At 32.8% G+C, this 21459-nt stretch overlaps 1 protein-coding gene and 1 long non-coding RNA gene across 4 annotated transcripts; one reads left to right on the forward strand and one right to left on the reverse strand.

The window, feature by feature from the left end:
• LOC109806460 (uncharacterized) lies at positions 1-4945 on the reverse strand. 3 transcript variants are annotated; one of them, XM_083070824.1, is made up of 6 exons: positions 4368-4945; positions 2249-3842; positions 1144-2159; positions 963-1070; positions 779-863; positions 1-696 (listed from the first exon to the last, which is right to left on the reverse strand). In XM_083070824.1, the coding sequence occupies exons 1-2, from the start codon at positions 4372-4374 to the stop codon at positions 3367-3369; spliced, it is 483 nt and encodes a 160-aa protein (XP_082926950.1). In that variant the 5' UTR covers positions 4375-4945; the 3' UTR covers positions 1-696; positions 779-863; positions 963-1070; positions 1144-2159; positions 2249-3366. The 3 variants fall into 3 exon arrangements, with proteins under 3 accessions (XP_082926950.1, XP_082926949.1, XP_082926948.1); XM_083070823.1 differs by having other exon boundaries at positions 2-696; positions 779-1070; positions 2249-2474; positions 2571-3842; XM_083070822.1 differs by having other exon boundaries at positions 2-696; positions 779-1070.
• Positions 4946-17608: 12663 nt separating this feature from the next.
• On the forward strand, positions 17609-20577 carry LOC145956547 (uncharacterized). The gene is made up of 3 exons (XR_014432794.1): positions 17609-19338; positions 19444-20170; positions 20257-20577. It is a non-coding gene; the product is annotated as an uncharacterized LOC145956547 (long non-coding RNA).
• The last annotated feature ends 882 nt before the right edge of the window (positions 20578-21459 follow it).

The following is a 21459-nucleotide window of genomic DNA, read 5'->3' on the forward strand; positions in this document are numbered from 1 at the left end:
ACAGTAATAAAAATTTATAAGGGTATGTGGAGGTTTAGGGGAGACGAATTACTGCACTAAAAAAGGGGGCATGCCTGAAGTGTACTTTCATTACCATAGTATGTTCTTTCATACATAATAACCTCCACCAGGTGATTTCTTTCCATATAATGACTAGCATAATATCAAACTAATGTTTGAAGTGCTGACTATATTTGCCTTCTACTACACATTTGGATTTAGAAACTGAAATTTTAAAAGTTGTGCAGATAAAGCTCTAAATTACAACATTTTTGTGATGGTGTCAACAATATATAGCTTCAAGATATTGGTGATGAAAGAAATTGCTTTGCAAAATACAAAAGAAAATCCTATACAATTTGTATTACCTATGCAAAATAAATGGTATTTGTTTATGCCATCTAAAAGCAATTATTGTGCAAAATACAAAAAATAAATCCTATACGATTTATACCCGTCAACTAAATCAAAGCCTTATATTCAATTGTTGTACACAACTTGCATATCCAAAAAATAATCCAACAAGGTTCTAGAACTAGTGATCTATAACAGCATAATCTTTCATTATTTTCCTAATGTAGACCCATCATCTGCTCCTTTATCAGTCCCCTAGTTATTGTTGTTTTTTCCTGTAGCAAGTGCATCAATCCCTAAGTTTTTCTTCCCTGTTTTAGCTTTCTTTGAAACACTAGTTACCTGCAATTTTGAAAGAAATTGTTATAATTAAAATAATATCTAGCATGCATATACTACTAATGCCATGTAAGTAACATTATACCTCCATGTTAGCAACTTCATTTTTCCTCTTTGGCAGTGAAACATGTGGACCAGCAACACTTGCAACATTCTTTGTCAAATCAATTCTAGCATTATCATTAAGTAAGTGTTGTGACAATAGTAGAAAAAAAATTAGCATATTATATATCATAGTTGGTTGCATTCCAGTAGTCAATATTTGATACCATAGCAACTGCATTTCCAATAGTTGCAGTAGCAATTGCATTTCCAATAGTTGTAGCAACAATTGTATTTGCAGTATTATCATGACTAGGATTAACATTTACTATGCCCTGCAAAGAAAGCAAAAAATTAGCATTTGCTATCATTGTGAATTAACTATATGTAATTAATTATTAAAATCACCTTTGTTGTTGGTGCAACTTGATTTTGGGAACAAACATCGACTGGTGCATTGTTTATGATAGTTTTAGTCTTAGTCACATCATCTAGAACAGGTGGAGGTAGCTTACATTTCCTAGCGTTGTGGCCTACCTTGTGGCACTTGCTACATCCGTTCCTTGTATTTGACCTTTCTAGTTTAGTGGCTGTTGAATCTTCAACTAGTTCTCTTATTCGTAGTTTCTTAGGCCTTCTTGGTCCACGTTTGTAAGTAGGAGGTAAATAGGTTCATTATCAGTCTTGGGCCATAAACGCTCTCCGTTATTAGGTGCAATGAACTGGCCATAGCATTTTTTATATGCCTCTCTTTAGTAATATTTGTGCACATAAAATTTTGGATCTTCTCCCGAATACGTAATGGTAGCCACTACATGCCTACAAGGGATCCCAACCAACTCCCAAAAGTTACATGAACATGACTGTGCTTTAATGTCAATGACAAATCTATCCCTCCCAACCATGTGAGTGACTTCAAATTTTGAAACATTACACCACGAGGCTAACTAATTTCCACTTTTCTCAATTTTCCTATCAAGTCTCTTTCTAGGCTTAGGCATATAACATTACCCTTATACCTCCCTAATTTTTCGTTTAATGCAACAAACCTATTCATGATATACACCCTAATCCACTCAAACATTTTAATGATAGGCTTATCTCTAGCTAACAAAATGGTGCTATTGAAGAATTCACTAAGATTATTCATCAAAACATCGCACCTAGGATAATAACTAAAGGCATGCTTGCACCATGTTGTTGTGGGAATTGCACTCAACCACTCATGCCTTCTCATTCACTTTCTTAAGCTCATCCATTTTCTCATCCCATGCCTCAACATATGTAGCCTTGGCTGCTGCCATCATGATATCCCTAATTAATGTTCCTCCCCCAAACTTCTACTTTAAGTTACAATACAAGTGTCTCAAACAATATCTATGTTTAGTTCCCTCTAAGAGCTCTTCAAATACTGAGATCAAACCCTATAAAAAAAAACAAGAAGCATAGGTTTAAAGCATCACATTTCAATTATAACATTTAAATTAAATATGTATGATTGTAGTATACTTACTTTTTGTTGGTCAGAAATGATACCCATCTATAGGTTGTAATGTCACCAATATCTTCTAAAAGTAATGTTAGAAACCACCTCTATGACTCCTTTGTCTCATTCTCTGCCACTGCAAAAGCAAATGGAAAATATTGATCATTGGGATCTTGTCCCACCACTATTAATAATTGCCCTCCAAATTTGGTCTTTAAATGACAATCATCAACACCAATGAATGGTCCGCAACCTGCCAAAAAAATCATTTTTCATCTGTCTAAACACAAGTAAAAGCTTCCAAATGTTGGTTGAAAGAAACCAGTTGTTCGTTCAAGCTGTAACTTACAGGTATTCCCTACACACACTCTTCTAAGTTCAACACCGTATGACCATAGTAGTGAATATTGGTTGCTGAAATCACCTTCCATAATATCTTTCACTATTTTTCTTCCTTTCTAAGCCCTTCATTCTGTTATTCCAGTACTGTATTGTTTCCTCATGTCATCCATAATCTCATGGACAGTCAAGTTAGAGGCATTCCTAAATTTTTCAGTAAGTATCTTAGCAATCCATTCTGTCGTAGCATTCTTGTTATCAAAAACTCTTCGACAATTATGTTTCCCAATTAAAGTTTGCATCCTATATGTTTCTTTGTCACGTGGTTTGCTCACATTCATAAGGAAATCACAATTTCTAGTGCAAATTACCCTTACTCTTCTTGAGTCATTCTTTACAAGCTTTATTTGACATTCGTTCAAAACTAAATGCTCACAAGCAACTTCCTTGAACTCTTTTAGTGATGTGAATTCCATTCCTAACTTAAATTTGAAGGACTTACACATGTCCTCTTTGTTGTACTTTGGAAACTTTGGCAATCGATCCATGTCACCTTCATCTAAATCATATTCCAAGTCAGACTTTAATTCTTCACTATTATACTCTACTAATGTTAGTTGTGTCAACCATATCTATTGACATATCAGTTTGAAAACTAGTAGCTCCTTCATTAAAGTTGGATTGCACTAAACTTGGAGTCATATTCTGCATTGTTTTGATCTTAACATTCCCCCTACATGGAAATTTTTCCTTACACTTACCTTTCACCTCCTCAATTGTATTTTTTAGAAGAAACTCAGTTGCTACTAGCTCTTGCAATCCAAACCAATCATCAATTCCAAGATCTCTCTTTCACTATCATCAAAATGGACATTCTTAACTAACTCATCACTACTATCAATATCATCGATCCCATCCCCTTTATAAGGCCCCTTATCCTTCGCACCAGTTTGAAGAACAACATCGCCAACATCTTCTCCCATTTTATCAACATACACATCAACCTTGAACTTGTTATTTTCTGCAAAATTTGCAAGTTTTGTAGCTTCCTTGTCATTTAACAGTTGTTTTAAACCATCTTTTAAAGTATCATTTTTACCTTTCCACCACATTCTTATTTCCCCTTCGTAACCTAAATCTCTCACTAGTCCTACAGCTTGAAAATATGACCATTTATCAGGGTCTACATCATGTACCACATCTATTTGTCTCCCCTTATAACAGTCACAATTCAAATCCGCAAATTTTCCTTTGTGGTGGAAAGAAATAGAGAGTATAGACCCTGTACAAGAAGCATAAAATAGAAAGAAAAAAAATTATAAGGACTACTTTTTAGAAAAAGTATTGTTGATTCACCACTGGGTAGCAAACATGGTAACAGAATTATCATTCAACTAATAAAAAACATGTAGAATCTAATTGTTACGTTTGTTACACTATTAGAACTAGATGTAGCAATTCATGATGATTCTTTCAATTAACACAAAAAGAAAATAAAGAATAATAAATTGATCATCAATTTAATAAGAAAGTGTAGGTCCTAACACAAAAGAAAATGAATAAAATTGATCATCAATTTAACTAGAAAGTGCAAGTCTGAACAACCTCTTCAAATGGTTCAGGGGAGATTTTTATTCTAATGGGATATTAAATTAATTGAGCCACAATTTTAGGGATTATTGGACTAGCGAAGTCAATGTTGGTTTGATTTCAGAACAAGCACGAGTAAGTGACAAGGACACAAAGCATGACAAAGGAAGAAGGTGACTCCATTAACAAGATAGAAAAAAAGACAAACAAGCATTACCTGACATTGAAGCTTGCTCAATTGCTTCACTAAATCACGTCGCTAAATCACATTATGCAATTGATTGAATTTGTTCCAACCTTTGCCGATTCCAGAACGAGATGCTCAACTTCCACAGGCAATTTGTATGCAATTTGTCGTGAAGAGTAAAAAAGGTTGTTGTAAAACTAGTTTTACCCTATCTATAACACAACCTAAAATAATTAACTATATTTTAATTAAAAATATTTTCCATGTTAGATAAAATTAATAGTGACTAGGATGGTGACGTAGCCTACTCTTAACAAAAAAAAAAAAATAAACAAAGTTTAGCCTATGACTTAAAAGAGTTATTTTGCTAATTTGGAAGATTAACAAGAAATTCTTTTTTTTAGGACTAAAAACAAATTGGATGAATTTTTGAAAGATCAAAAACATATTTAACCCTATATTCTATCTTTGTATTTTTAAAACTTTATTTTTTTACTTTCAATTTTATCATTCATTAAACTTTAATTTTTCACTCTATCTTCATTGTTCCATACATTGAATACAATATACAAATTTATATGTTAAATTACATTTTCTTTTTATAATTTTTATTTATTTCATATAACTTATACACACCAAGTAATTTGCCACATGAAGAAGAAATAACTCAGTGAATTTTTTTCTATTCATAAAATATTTTATCAGTTCTAGATATTCTTTTTCATATTTTTGAAGAATTATTTTTAAAGTATTTTTTTATAATTATGAAAAGTATTTTCTATAATAGAAAATTTAGTGTTTTAAAAATTAATTTTTAAAATTATGAAAAAATGTTTTCAACAAGAATAGAGATTTTGTTGAAGTTCAATGTAGAAAAGCCATTAAAATTTAAATATGGTATTTTTGAATTTAATGTTTTGTTGAAGTTCAATTCAGATGCAACAAGTTACATTTTAGGTTGGGGGGAGGTATTGAGTGCTTGAAAAAAAAAATTGAACAATAGAGGTAAGGGGTTTGGACAATCAAAATATTTAAAAAGAAAAAAGAAAAATAAATTTTAAGGGTGCTTTAGGAGACATGAAAAACATAGGTGTATTATTAGGGTAGTGAGATGATTTTAACAAAAGCTTATGTTTTTATTTTTCATCGAGTATTTATATATGTCTCTGTATTGATATTGATATGATAGTCTACTTTGTACATAAACTCATGATTTTATCATTACACAAAAGGTCTTATACGGATGAATTGTGTGTGTGCATATGTTTATTTTCTTGTTTTTAGAATATGAAATTTTATTTGTATTCGAATAATTTTATTCTCAAATGAATTAAATGATTTAACCTCTTATTAAAAAAAACTAATTTCTTATATTTTATTTTGTTGTTTTTGTTGTTATTGTTTGGTTGTCACCTAAAAAAATCTTATATCAAGAAAGTGTGTTTTATAAAGTCGTGTAACTTCTTTTATTCAAACCATGTGGGTCTTTTTGTTTATATAGTAACAATTTCACTATAGAAATTCTAAGCATTCTGATAATGGTTTTGATAATGGTTTCCTCGATGCTTTCTCAAGGGCCCTATTGATATTAGTGACCTCCATGTTCTTTATCTGGACAAATGAATTGACATAACTCATGTACCTATACTTTGATTATTAGTATTGAAAATATTCAAGCAAGACTTGCATTGTTTTATGCATATTGTTCCACAATTTTTGGTACAATATAACACATAAATACATTAATTTTCTAATAAATATAAGATACAGATGTGACAAAAAAAAAATGATTATAATTAGTATTTCTAATGTTGAAATTTTATCAGGACTATGAATAGAAGATTTGAGGTTCAAGGCAATTTTTTTAAAATAAATTTATAAGTTATTAATTTATATAATATTTTTCTAGTTTTATCTAGTTGTTAAATCATTTTGGGAGGTTTGTGGCGAAGACATTTTTTCCTCTTGCAACTCTTGGCTCGAAGTTGGTGAGCTTCCCCCACACATCAACGACACAGTGATTGCTTTAATCCCAAAGCGTCCTAATCCATCTGACATGAAAGAGCTTCGACCAATTGCTTTTTGTAATGTGATATATAAAATACTTTTGAAAGCTTTAGCAAATCGTCTAAAACCTCTTTTCCAAAAGTGTGTCTCCCTCGAATAGGCTGCTTTTGTTCAAGATTGCCTTATCACAGACAATGTGCTCGTAGCGTTTGAAGTTATCCACTACCTACGTTGTAGTGGAAAGAGAACTAAACATGAAGCAGCTTTGAAGATCGACATAAGCAAGGCTTTTGACTGGCTCTCCTGCAACTATCTGCGTTGCATCTTGGAGCGATTTGGTTTCTGCAGAAAATGGGTAAGTTGGATGATGATGTGTATCACTTCTATTCATTTTCAAGTCTTACTTAATGGTAACCGAGTCGGCTCCATTGTTCCTGGTATAGGTCTCCGACAAGGAGACCCCCTCTCCCCTACCTCTTCATTCTAGGTATGGAAGGATTATCCAGCCTTATTCATAAAGCTGAACTTCTAAGGAACATGCATGGCATTCAAATCTGTCGTGGTGCTCCCAAACTGCATTATCTCATGTTCGCGGATGATGTATTCCTTTTCTTCCAAGCTTCTGAGAAAGAGACCAATGAGGTTGCTACCATACTGAAAACTTTTGAGGTAGCCTCTGGTCAAGCCATAAACTACGATAAATCTTAAGTATTCCTGAATAGACATGCACCTCCTACTATTCATAATATGTTATCTAATACTCTGCATGTCTAGAATTGCGTGACCACTAGTAAGTACCTTGGACTCCCATCTATGATTGGACGAAATAAAAATGAAGTTTTCAGGTTTATCAAGGAACGTATATGGAAAACACTATAGTCTTGGAGCCACAAATTGTTATCTAAAGCAGGAAAAGAGACCCTCATCAAGGCTGTTTTGCAGGCTCTCCCTTCATATGCTATGAGTGTCTTCACGATTCCAAACCGCACCATAGATGAGATTGAGAAATTACTAAATGCCTTCTAGCGGGGTGCAAATTCAAATAAGCATAAGGGAATTAAGTGGATGCACTAGGAAAGGCTAGCCATCTCCAAACTTGAGGGTGGACTTGGTTTCAAAAATTTATTTGCCTTTAACCTTGCTATGCTTGGTAAGCAAGCTTGGAGGCTTCTAAGCAACCCAAACTCTCTGATCAATAGAATCTACCAAGCAAAATACTACCCCAAAGGTAACTTTCTCAATGCTTCACTAGGCCACAATCCTAGCTATACATGGAAAATTCTTTGGAGCACCCAACATCTACTTAAGAATGGCATTCGTTGGAGGCTTGGGAATGGGAATACCATTCCTGTTTGGGGCGAGCCTTGGATCAAATACAATGACAATTACCATTGTATTCACCCTCATGACCCCTCAAATAGCCAAGCTTTTAAAGTTTCTGATCTGATTAGCAATGATAAGAATGGTTGGAACGATGTTTTGATTAATTCCCTATTCGATAAGGACACCAACAACCAGATACTCAACATTCATATTCTTAGCCCACACTGTGAAGATAGACGTATTTGGAAATGGAATCCCTAGGGTTCTTACACTGTTCGTTCTACTTATAAAGGTTATCTCCAGCATTGCCTCTCCATGGGTAATCTTAATGTTCTTGGTCCATGGAAAAACATTTGGAATCTATGCATTCCCCACAAAATTAAGCATTTCATATGGAGATTGATGCAAGACATCCTTCCCACGCGTCCAAACCTTCAAAAGAAAGGCATTTGTTACCCAAGTACATGCTTCCGATGTAATATTGATATCGAAAACACCTGGCACACTTTCTTTAGTTGTCCATCAGCCAAGTTGTGTTGGCAGGGAAGTAATCTTCACTCTTGTATCTTGAATTTGATCAACTCCTCTAATGGTGTCTTTAACCTCATATCTCATATTTTGCAGTATTGGACCCCTCAAGCTGCTGCAGAATTTTCCATGATTCTTTAGAGCATGTGGCACAGCCGGAATGCTTTGCACTGGAGTAGCACTCCTTAGAACCCAAACGAGATCAATCTCCGTGCCTCCTCCATGCTTCATGATTGGGCCACTGCTAATAAAATCGACTCGGTCTAGCGCACTAAAACCCCAACCAGACAATGGTGGTCTCCTCCTCCCCAAGGGTCTTTTAAGTGCAACATTGCCACTCACTCTTTTCCAGTGGAAGGACTTACTGGAATAGGCATCTGCATTAGAGACCATCAAGGTGCCTTTGTCAGAGCTCGTTCAACTACTATTAAAGGTTGTTTGGAAGCCCATGTTGGTAAAGCCTTTGCTCTTAATCGCATAACCAGAACCTAGAGGACATTATTTTCGAAACCGATTGTAATCGCATCCCTTCCTATTTCTCCAATCATCACTCTATTGACATAACTGAATTTGGTTGCCTTCTTGACCAATGTAAGCCTATCATGTTAACCCCCAAACTCTCATGTGAGTTTCTCTCCTAGATTTGCCAATATTGTTTCTCATAAGCTTGCTAAAGCAGCAATAAAAAGTGCAAATCTCTGTGATTTTTTTCACATTTCAAATTGTATCATTTATGATATTCTTAATGATATGAGCTAAAATTTTGAATTTCAAAAAAAAAAAACTTTCAATAGACAAAATGATTAATACAATCAATCTATCTTATAAAATTGTTAGTTTTAAATAAGATTTAAGTAATTTTAATTATGAAAAAAAAATTTACAACGACAATTGTCAAATGATATTTTATATTTTATAAGCAATACATGTATTTGAAAAAGAATCTAATTTTTTGATGTAATGTAATACTTTTATTGGAATGTTAATTATTTTATTTAATACTTTTAATTTTGAAAATTGTAACACCCCAGTTTTTATTTCATTTTATTTATTTTTTTTAATTGAGGGTATTTTGGTAAATTTATAAAGGTTTAGGGGTGATTTAGTAGCTTGGAACAGGCTGTTCCGGAATTGGAACGAGCCGTTCCAAACTACCAAAATGTGTGTGATTTAGTAGCTTGGAACGGGCTGTTCCAGAATTGGAACGGGCCGTTCCAAACTACCAAATTGTATGTGAGTTAATAGCCCAGAATGGGCTGTTCTCAAGTTGGAACGGGCTGTTCCGGACTATTAAAAGCTGCCTTAAATTCTAAGTGGGAACGGGCTATGGCAGTTGAGTAATAAATGCACACCAGAACGGGCCGTTCTGGTTTGGGAACGGGCCGTTTTGGGTGTGACTTTTGCCCATGATTTTGGGGTCCAGAACGGGCCGTTCTGAAATTGGAACGGACCGTTCTGGCGAAGTCTGAGGCCTATAAATTGAGCTGTCTGCCACTCTGAAAAAACACACCTCTCATTTTCTGATTTCTTTTCTTCTGCTCTCTCTTCTTTTCTCTCTCCTTTCTACTTTAGACCGAGGGGAACCCAACGAGGGAGACCAACCAGATCTCGTATAAATTCAGCTTCTACATATCCAGGTACGGGGGAAAAGGGAATTATTTGTATGTAGAGCTACATGAGGGAATTGGGTAGATGAAGAATCCCTTAGGATTATGAGCAATTTTATAATTATTTCTGTTTGGAGAATTATTGGTCTTATTTGATTCTGTATGAATTTAGAATTATGAATATATAATTTATTTGTAAAGATGATGCTCTGGGAGAGAGAACGAAATTATAGAAAAGTACCTGTAGGTTAGGTTTTGGAAAAATTGGATTATTTCTGTTTGAGGAATTGATGATCCCATTAGATTCTGTATGTGTTGAGGATTAGAAATATATATTTAATTTGTAAGAATGATGATCTGAGAGGGAGAACGAAACTGTAGAAAAGTGCCTGTGAGCTAGGTTTTGGAACAATTGGGGGTTTTACCGTTATGTTGAAATTATATTAAATTAGTAATTATGTTGAGTATTATATTAATTTATGAATATTATTGTTATATCAATTGATAAAAATTGATGATTTATATGTGAATTGCTTGAGGTGTATGAAACCCTTATTTTGTTGGACTTATCCGTTGTGTGTTTGTGATATGTTATTGAGCTATAAGATGAGATGTGATGAATGTGAACATGATTATGATTGAGGTTCCTCACACTAATGACTAGGGATGGCACGGCCCCTGGGTAAGTGATGCTTTAGGGAGGGCGTGACCCTAGCATGGTGTGGGATGAGTAAGACAGTTAACACGTATCACTTATGTCAAATATGGCAGCCCTGGCATAGGGTTAATTGCAAGAGATTGTGTGGATTGTGATGTGATTGTGGTTCCTCACATCAATGACTAGGGATGGCACGACCCCTGGGTAAGTGATGCTACAGGGAAGGCGTGACCCTAGCATGGTGTGGGATGAGCGAGACAATTAACCTGTATCACTTATGTCAGTTGTGGTGTGGCATTGGCATAGTGTTAATTGTAAGATTGTGTGAATTATGAATGTGAAAATGATAATTTTAATTGCAAGATTTGAGATGAATGAGTTTGATTATGAATTGTGATGTGAAGATGATGAATGATTGATAGAATAATGATATATCTATAGAAATGCTTGTAATTAACATTTCAAGTTATGACGAGATGATGTTGTGGATTTCCTTGTGTGTTTTATACATAAATGTTTTCTTTTCTCACCGTACAAATTGTGGATGTTTTAGGTGAGGAAGATCTGGCTACGAGTGACATCTAGAATGCCAACGGTTGAATTGTGGGGATGCTCTAATATTATGACATCGGGGCAGAGGATTTTTAGAACATATGTTTTTATATGGATTTGAAATTGTAAATGTTATTTTTGAAAACAATTTGTAAACTCTTGTGTTTCATTTTTTTATTATTGTGGTTATTGAAGAATAATTTTGAAGATTCTCATGTGAACCCTTTTACCGAAATTGAAAAATTTATTTGTAAGTTTTCATTATTATAATATATGTGTTGGGGGTAGTAAGGGTGTCACAAAAATAAATTGAGAATATAAAAAATGTTAACCAAATCTTGGAAAATTTTTAATATTAATAAAATATTTTTTTAATTCATCTTCGCTCAATGTTTAGAATTTTTTGAATTCAAATAAAAAATAATAAATCGTTTCATATAGTAAATGAAAGAAAATAATACATATATAAAATAATGGTAAAATGTGAAAAAAAAAATGAGATGATCGAAAGAATTTAAAATAAAAATATTAAATTTGCAAGATGTATATGTAGACAGAGAATATAAAATTTTATTCGTTGCCTTTTCCTTCAATATTTAATAATTAGTTAAATGTTTTAAAATTTAATCCACAATTTAAATACCAATTACTAACACTTTAAATAAATTTTATTGATACTAATTACCAATGTGCTTATATCTTTACCAAAGATCTAGCTAAAGAACGCTATAAATTCAATAGAGAGCATCTTAATCTAAAATGCATATTAGACTAAGCATTGTCTTACTCATACTTTGCTTCATCTTCAATGCACTTATGCTTACATGAACATACTTGTTTTATCTGACTCATTAATCTAATGCACATTATTTTATTCATATATGTCACTAACGTATCACCTTTTTCTGAAAAGTTATATTTGGCATTTAATGCTCATAAGGATTAAGAAAAGGAATGCGTAGAATAGTGGGATGATTAGAGGCATGTTGCATCAATTTATTTTTCTTCTCTCTCCTTGTCCTTTCACCTACCTAACATGTTTTTGGTAAAACAAAACTGCCTAAACCCAATCACATTCAAACACTTAACCGTTTTTGCCTCATCATTCTCGTGCCCTCGTCTCTTCCAAATTCTCTAAGTTTTTTTTAGTTAGATGAGAAACCCTTATCCTTTTGTCTCTCTCGCTCACAACTCTTTTCTACACCTTCATTTGACCTACCATCCACTCAACCTAAGTATCCTCCACCTTATAGACACCTAATTTCGTCTAGGGTATACAAACAAGGAAATAGACTTCTATTATCAAGTAAAAAAGCTCCCAAAGCAGGGAAACAATAGGACATGACATCAAAAGGCCTAAAGCCCTGTAAAGACTGATTTAATAGCCTAGAACGGGTTGTTTCCAAAATGGAATGGCCCGTTCCCAAACTAGAATGGTTGTTCTCAAACTGGAATGGACTGTTCCTAGCGTGGAACAGGTTGTTACAAACCACCAAACAGGCCTAAAACCCTAGTTTGGAACGGGTTGTTCCAACATGGCAGTTATAAGTTAAAACTCAACTCTAGAACGACCCGTTCTAGTTTAAGAATGGGTCGTTCTAAATGCAAAATTAACATATGACGAATGGATTCGGAACGAGCTATTTTGAATCTAGAACGGGCCGTTCTGGCCACTTTAGATGTCTATAAATAGCAGACTCAAGCATCGCTCTCGGGGCCGAAAAATTCATCCAGAACTCCTTATAGCTCGAAATTTCTCTTTCTCTCTCTCTTTTTGTATTTCTTGAGATCTGTGAGGTATTTGTGTAGTGTGAAAGGTTGCCACAAAGCACCTAAAAATCCCACATTTGAAGAACATCAATAAAGCTTTCCACGAGGTATTATCCACCGATCTCTTTCTCCATCTTCCACCCTTTTTATTTTAAATATCGTTATAATAAAAGAAATAACTATGCATACATCCTAAGTTAATTGTGTAATTTAAATTTCATGTATATAAATAATCATCAATAAAGGGAACTTAATATTTAAATTATTCTCTTATGCTAGCTTCATCATAGGGTACCGATTAAGGGCATTGTAGGGGTGCTTAATACCTTCCCTACACGTAACCGACCCTCCATCATAGGGTATCTCTTTTTGAAAAACCTTTTCTTTTTCCAATGTTTTGAGTAAAGCATTGGTGGCGACTCCATGAACTCATTTTTAAAAACCATTAATTAGGGATTAGTCTGGTGTCCAGACATTCCCTAATTGATGAGATTTTCAAAAAGGTAGTCCAAACCATTTAGTCATGAGATAAAAAAATTTGGGGTTGCGACACACCTCAGCAATCCAAGAAGAGACACCTAGTGCATGGGCTCTTTGAGCCTCAAAAGAAGCAAGAGGAGTGGAGACTCTTCAAGTGTGTCAAGTTTCTATCTCAATCAGAGGTAGAAGAGCAAAAGAAAAAAGAAGACAAGTTAGTCACTAAAGAGGATAGGATGTTGGAATAATCCATTCGTCTCTCCGCCCAGTCAGCATCTTTCTTCGCTATTGATGAAAGTCTTTATCCAACACAGACAAATGTGTTTGATGTTAAAATTATGGTTGATGAAGTAGATGTTGAAGCCATCCCAACAGTCCAACACACTTTGTTTGTACCACTTGTTATAGCAAATGAGACTACTAGATTGGCTGATAACATTGCACAATTGTCACTTGAAGTGCTTGCTATAGAGGTCACACCATTGAGTGCGGACACTTCTTTGGTGTAGCCCGCTTCTAGATAGCTATAAGATTTCGTCTCTATTGTGCCACTAAAAGAATTGAAGATGTTGAAGTCTTGAGTGTCGACTCAAAGGAGGAAGTCGAGCTTGAACGTCTAGCAAATGAGGAATCCACAAACAAAGAATATGTAGCATCCCCCATCTATGACTCCAAAAGGAGGTCCTCATAATTCAACATGAAGGAGTACCTTCAGTTATGCTAACATGTCGACCAATCCACCACCATCCATCCTAGAACATACACTATCATTGAAGTTTGACCCCTTGATTTGTATGGTCAACATAATCAAGATACTCAAACCTTACAACTTCTCAATCAGCAAAGCCACAAATTCTAAGATGAATGTCATTTCAAGGCTCTTCTAGAGTTAAGTTATGCGAGCACCTCTCATAATCTTTCTCTGATGATTGGTGGACCCCAACGACCATGCATGATTCAACCTTGGACCAAAATTTTCCTAGCTCAATACAATATTGGGGTTATGCAACACTTCGTCTGCAAAGGGAAAGAAAAGAAGGCCAACTAAGGATGTAAGCACTACAAGAATTTCGCGGATTAGCGAGGGAATTTAGCGAGGGATATAAATCCAAGCTATTTCCTCGCTAATTAGCGAGGGACTGGCGAGGAATACAATTCCTCTCTAATCCCTCGCTAATTAGCGAGGAAATAGCTTGAATTTATATCCCTCGTTAAATTCCCTTGCTAAATAGGACCATTTTGCGACCAACCTTCATCTCCTCGCAAATTCGTCGCTAAAGCTAGTGCTTATTTAGCGAGGAACTTAGGCCCTCGCAAATCCCTCGCCAAATTATGAGCCAAAATATAAAAATGAATTTTTCATCTAGCAAGGGAATTTTGTTTTCGCAAATCCCTCGCTAATGAGTTATAACTATAGCCCTCGCAAATGTCTCGCAAATCTGTCGCAAATTAGTGAGGAAAAAGGTTTTTCGCTAATCCTTCGCAAATAAGAGATTTCGTTGCTAGTAGAATTTGAAATTCAAGTATTTGTAAAATTTCTTGAAATAGTAGAATTTCAAATTCTCCCAAAAAAGTAAGAATTTGAAATTCCTCATATTTGTTTTTTATATTTTACTTATATATATTTTATCTTGTTTGTTATCTCTTCATTTTTTTTTAATTATTGAATATTTATAGATATTTTTAAAATTATTAAATATTATCTAATATTAATTTTAAAAATTATTAAATATTATCTAACATTATCTATTAAATAAAACTATTGATTAAAAGATAAAGTATACAAATTTTTAGACTTAATTTATTGAATAAGAAATTCAATATATAACGTAATTACATTCATTAAATAACTCTTTTAAGAGTTACTTTTGAAGTAACTGAATTTTCACTCATATATATATTTTTAAAACACACACACACACACACACATATATATATATATATATATCATCATAAATTTTAAATATAATTTAATGTTTACAATATGAATTTAGTCCGTATATGTTTTGTTTTCTTAATTATGATAATTTAAAATATTTTTGTTTATTTTGATTTATATATGAATTTAGTCTCTGTAAGTTCATGTTTTCTCAATTTTAGTTCTTTAAATTTTTATCCTTATAAATATGCATTTTTCAAATTTTAGTTCTTTAAATATATATTATAATTTTCTTTCACTTTAGTTCATGTAACTTCGTACTAACAACTAAAAATTAGAAAGAAAAAATATAAACTTATATTGACAAAACTTTGAAAAAAAATATTATAAAGATTGAAATTGAGAAAGGATAATCCTATAAGGATTAAAAATAATTTTAAAAAAATTGGAAGGATCAACATTAAAAAACTCTAAATTAATATTTAGCTTATATTTCATATATAATATTTGAAAAATTAAAGTAAGCATAAATTATATATATATTAATCAATTTTATCAAGATATTTGTTAATTATCATATTATATATAAAGAGAGTTATGGAAATAAGGACAATTAAATTAAATTATATATATATATATGTGTGTGTGTGTGTTTTCTTTTCAATAAACATAACTCTACTTTCTTCTTTTTCGCCACATTAGTATGCTATAATAGTTTTCGTTTTTATAAGTTTTTTGTTCCAAATATTATTTTATTTTTATACAATTGTAATTTTAGTACATTTATATCATATATAAATAAATCTTAAATGAAAATTTTATTATAATGTTGTGAAAAGAAATACTACTTTTTAAAGTATGTATTTTACTAATAATGTATTTTCTATAATTAATAAATATTGCATGATTGTGTAGAGAAAAAAAATACACTTACTTTTTCTCAACAAAAAAAAAAGCAATATTAATATTATAAGAGGTAAAAGTAATAAATACATGAGGTTTAAAACAAAACTATTTGCATAGAGTAAATATTTCACTTTATTTTTAATTTATTTTAAATTTTTTTCAAATACAAGTATTTTATTATTTTTAAAACTAAAAAAACAACTTAATTATTACTTTGGAATTTAAAATAATATCATATTAGAATTGTAATAGTATATCTTTTTGTATATTTTTATCAGTATTATTTCTATTTAATTTATTATTATTTTTATTTATAGTTTAAATTAAATTCATTTATAAAGATAAATTTTTTTTAAATTTATCAAATAAAAATTTTAAAATACTTGTATTTAATAATATAATATGTTTAAAAAATTATATTGACTAATATTTTTTTATACTTATATAAAATAAATGAAAAAAGAGTTATTACTGCTTTATTTTTTTAGTTTCCCTCCAACCCTAAGAGTGAAATTTCCTTCTTCAAATTTCAGAAACCAACCTCACGAAGAGGAGGTGAAAGGTGAGGTGAAAAGGAGGTGAAGAGGAGGTGAGTGTGGCTTGCACGTTTCCGAACGTTTCGGAGCGTGAGCGTGAGTGTGGCTTGCACGTTTCCGAACATTTCGGAGCGTGAGCGTGAGTGTGGCTTCCCCTTGAACGGCGTCGTCCAGTAGAGCAGAATCGGTTCTTGACGAAAAGGTTTGTCTCTCTTTTTCGCTCTCTTTTTGCTCACGAAGAGGTTTGTTTCTCTCTGTTTTTCATTTTTGTTTTCTCTTTTTTGCTCTCTTTTTGCTCACGAAGAGGTATGTGGTTGCCGCTTCCGCTTCCGATGATTAATGGTTTCTGTAAAATGCAAATCCCTAGCATTATCTGTTTTCTTTTTCAGATATAGAAAAGCAAAGAAACAATGATCATCTTTGATAAAATGCAAATAATGGGCATGACTTAAACTATCATAAAGCCATCTTTCTTTGGTATTTCTTTTTAAGATTTGAGTTTATCTATATGTTTTATTTTCGCAATTTTTAAAAGTTTCTATTTTTTGCATTTCAGTGCTTCCACATGTGCGAAAGAAAATCGTAGAGTCTATCTGCCACTATTGTGTTCTGCGCCCATTAAGGTACATGCGGGGAATTTATTTAGAATTTTTTACATGTCTTTGAAAGTCTAAAGTCAATTTAAATTTTATCTGGAAGACTGATGTTTGATTCATATATAAAAGAAAGTCAAATTGGTATCTGCATTTGTTATAATATTCCTTTCGGGCATTATTTATGCTTTATCTTTTGAATATGCAAAAATATGTATGGCGAACATGTTTTGCTTGTTCAAACAACAAATTTTGTAAATTTATTCTTATTTTATCTCTTATTTGAGTATGAGGTAATCAAGGGACGTGGGAAATGGAGTGAATCCCTGAATGAATTGAAGAAGACACATTTGAAACCTAGGATTGAATCATGTGAATCAAGATTCAAGAATTTGAAATATAATAATTATGGTTGTGATATTGTTGTTGCACTTGATTGTTCTGTAACTGGTGAAGGGTTTAAGGAAAGAACGGATTAAAAACCCAGGAAATATAATTGTTTATGCTCTAAATTCAATTGATCCGAGTCAGACTTTAAAATTAACAATAAAATTATATATTTGTTGATATGGTTTGGACTTGTCTTGTCAGGAACCCACTAAGGCCAGAAGTTATATATTAAGCTCAAGAAATTCAATTAAAATTTCAAAGTATCTTTTTCAATCTTTAGGCTAAATTATTCTATAATTTCTTCCATTTCTTCTACTCTTTATGATTATAAAATAAACTTTACTCAGAAACTGTTGATTGAAGCTGGATTTGCTTGTTAATCATAATTAAATATTTCATTTCTAAAGCTGAATTGCAGAATAGAAAATTGCAAGTTTATCATTGTGCAGTATCAATATGCAAATTACTCAAGTCCCCTCTACAAAGTAACTGGAAAAGGGTTTCTAAAGCTTCAATCAGATGAGCCATTTGTTTTAGCTGAACAAGCACAACAAGTTTACTACACAAGATACCCACAAAGTGGGGGTAGATCTAGTGATGAATGGTGGGCAGCTTGCAAAGTTAGACCAAAACTTTTTATGGCTGAGACATTAAATGATGAATTTGGTGGTTCAAATGAGCTAACTTATACTGATTATTATCAAGATGATGGATCCATAACAGCACACCAAAGTGTTATACACGATGAGACGATACCATTGTTTGATGGAATTGCTCCAATGGAAGAAGTAGGCAACAATGATATACATCATCCAATGGACAACTTGCATCATGATCACTTCATTGATGATATTGAAGATGATGAGATTGAAGATATTAACGAGTTCATAGATGACGAGGAATTATATGATTCAGAATCTAGTTATGATTAAAAATGATTTTGAAAGGTGATGAATATATTCTAAAAGGTTTTAGTTTCAACACATTACACATAATTACTCATTTTTAGTGTTAAAATAAGAAATAGATAAAAGGGTTTCTAATTGGTACTAGTATTGCCTTATTTGATTACTTGTGGTTCTTTATGACTTTAATTTCCCATATAAATGGTCACTTTTTGTTGTTTTAATTTTATGTAGGTAATCATTATGCCAACTACTCGAGGAAAAGGGCTTCGGGTTAATCAAGCCAATAATCCCCATCAGCTCACTCAAATTGCTTCGAATCCTCCACCACAACATGTTTCTCATCACTCACCTCGTACACTTTTAGAATAACATTTTAATTATTAACTCAAAATTTATTTAAATGCAATGGATAAAAACTAACTTTTCTTTACTATGTTTGTCTAGGTGATGGATCTACTAGTTCATTAGCTAATGGTGGTGCTACATCAGCTAGTGGTGGACAATCATCTGATACCACCCCATTGATTAATGGTGGTGAATCAAATCCTATCCCAACATCTGGTAATCAACAACCTACTATGGTGCCTTCAAGTGAAGATTCTAATGTAGAAGTTGATAGGAGGCAAATAATATCCGTGAAGGCAGTTTCTAAACCGTAAGTAAAATTGAATTTATGAATATGATTAATACTTTAAATTCATGTTATTGAACTATTTGTGGTTTGAATTGAATTATAGGAAGAGGTTTGCTCAACAATTTGTGACTCGTTATATCATTTCTGAGGTAATGTCAAGGATGCCTTATGCTGTAGATTGTTGGAAAAGTTATTGCCCTGAAATGAAAGAAATGTTATTTAATGATTTTAAGGTAAGTAATTAATCTAATAGTATTATATATTATATCATCATATCAACAACTATTTTTTTTTTACTTCAGTTGTATTATTGCAGGAAAAATATCGTTTTGCATCAGAATATGATCGTGTGATGGCGAGGGAAGTTTGGGAAAAAACATGCATGGATAGGTATTCTGATCAATTGTGTAAAGACAGGGATAAAGCAATAAAAGTAGCAAACTCAAGAAATTATGAGGATTTAAGGGCTCACAAGCCTAGAGGGATGAAAGCTGAAATATGGAATGGGTTGATCGACATTTGGAAGACACCAGAATGGAAAAAGAAATTTGTTGCTGGAAGACAAAACAGGGTTGCCCAGCCTGAAGCAATGGTGCACACAGGAGGGTCAAGAAGCCTTGGGCATCACAAAAAAATTATGGTAATCAAATCATATTGAATTTTGTCAATAATTAATGAGTGATGTTTGCTTTATTCCTATTCTAATATAATTGTTTTACTTAGATAATCCATGGTAAAAGTTACTTGTTTTTTAGATTTATTAATTTAGCTAATATTTGGAATTTGTTACAATTAAAATTGTGTTATTAATGATGTCTTAAAAAAATTCTTTACCCATGGATTTTTTTTAAGTGCAGTTTTTTTTAATTCTTTAACAAGTTGTGAAAGTTGAAGGTTTTGAAAATTAATGAGTTTCTTTGGTAAATTTGATTACTTACAATTTGTACTGTAATCTTTTTACAGGAGGCACAACAGAATTGTCCTGTTTCTTATCGTGAAGTGTATAACAAAGTTCACAAAAAAAATGATGGTGAATTTGTCTCAACTAGGGCAAAGAAATTTATTGTATGTTATTTTATATTTTAAGATTGATTATGTACTTTTTTAACCTCTTGCTATTTTACTTATATTTTTTTGTTTATTATTTGTAGGAAACATATGAAGAATCAATGACACAAAAATATGGAGAAGACACTTCATCTCATCCTGTAATTGATTCTGATCTTTGGTTAAAAGTTGCAGGTGAAAACAAGAAGAAAAGAGTCCATGGCATGAGACATAGCTTGGATCTTGGAACTAGTAGCTCTACCCAAGCTTCATCTCCAGAGGTTGCAAGTTCCTCTACAAATCTTACGCCTATGACAGAAGAACGGGTCACTACAGTTATAAATAAGGCATTGGCTTCTTTCTTGCAAATGCAATTACCAGAGATGATGAGGCAAATAATTCAGGCAGTTCAACCATCAACAACACCATCAACCAACCAACATAGGGAGGATCAAGGACGAGATGATGATTTTACTAGCTTAGGTTGATTACTATTTAGGATGACTCGTTATTTGGCTTTTCTTTTTGTAAGACAATGATTAGTTTGGGTTTCTTTAAGATAGTATGCACAAGTTGGATTTTGTAAGACATTTAACAATTTGGTTTTGTAAGAGATATTGTTACATGAAACTTTTATTTTAAATCATGTTGAATTGAAAAAATATTATGTAGATGATTTAGATTTATTTAAAATATCAAATTAAGTGGCATATCTACAGGGATTCATGAGAGAATAATGTATATATATAGATAAATTGGGAAGGTTTCGCGAGATATTAGTGAGGGATTTGCGAGGAAACTCAAAAGATATGTTGTGAAGGTTTCGTGAGGGATTAGCGTGGCATTTGCGAGGGAACTCAATCCATATGCGTTGATGGATTTGCGTGGGATTAGCGAGGGATTCGCAACGAAATGCAAAAGATATGTTGTGAAGGTTTCGCGAGGGATTAGCGTGGTATTCGCGAGGGAACGCAATTGATATGCTTTGATGGATTTGCGTGGGATTAGCGAGGGATTTGCGAAGGACACATTTGCGAGGGATTATCGAGGAATTTGCGAAGGCCCTATTTGCAAGGGATTTGCGAAGAACCTAAATTGATATATTGCAACAGAGTTGCGAGAAATTAGTGACAATATCGCGAGGGATAATTGCGAGGGAGTAGCGAAGGATTAGTGTAACGACCCGCCATGGTCGTCACACTACGAACAACCTTACACTACTAAAATATATATATTAAAAGAGTATAATAAAATATTTTTACAACACAAGTTGCTAATCAAGCAACCAATAACAACCAATTATATAC

This window comes from Cajanus cajan, chromosome 3 (assembly GCF_000230855.2).
Source record: "Cajanus cajan strain Asha chromosome 3, NIPB_CcT2T_4, whole genome shotgun sequence".
NCBI classification, from domain to species: domain Eukaryota; kingdom Viridiplantae; phylum Streptophyta; class Magnoliopsida; order Fabales; family Fabaceae; genus Cajanus; species Cajanus cajan.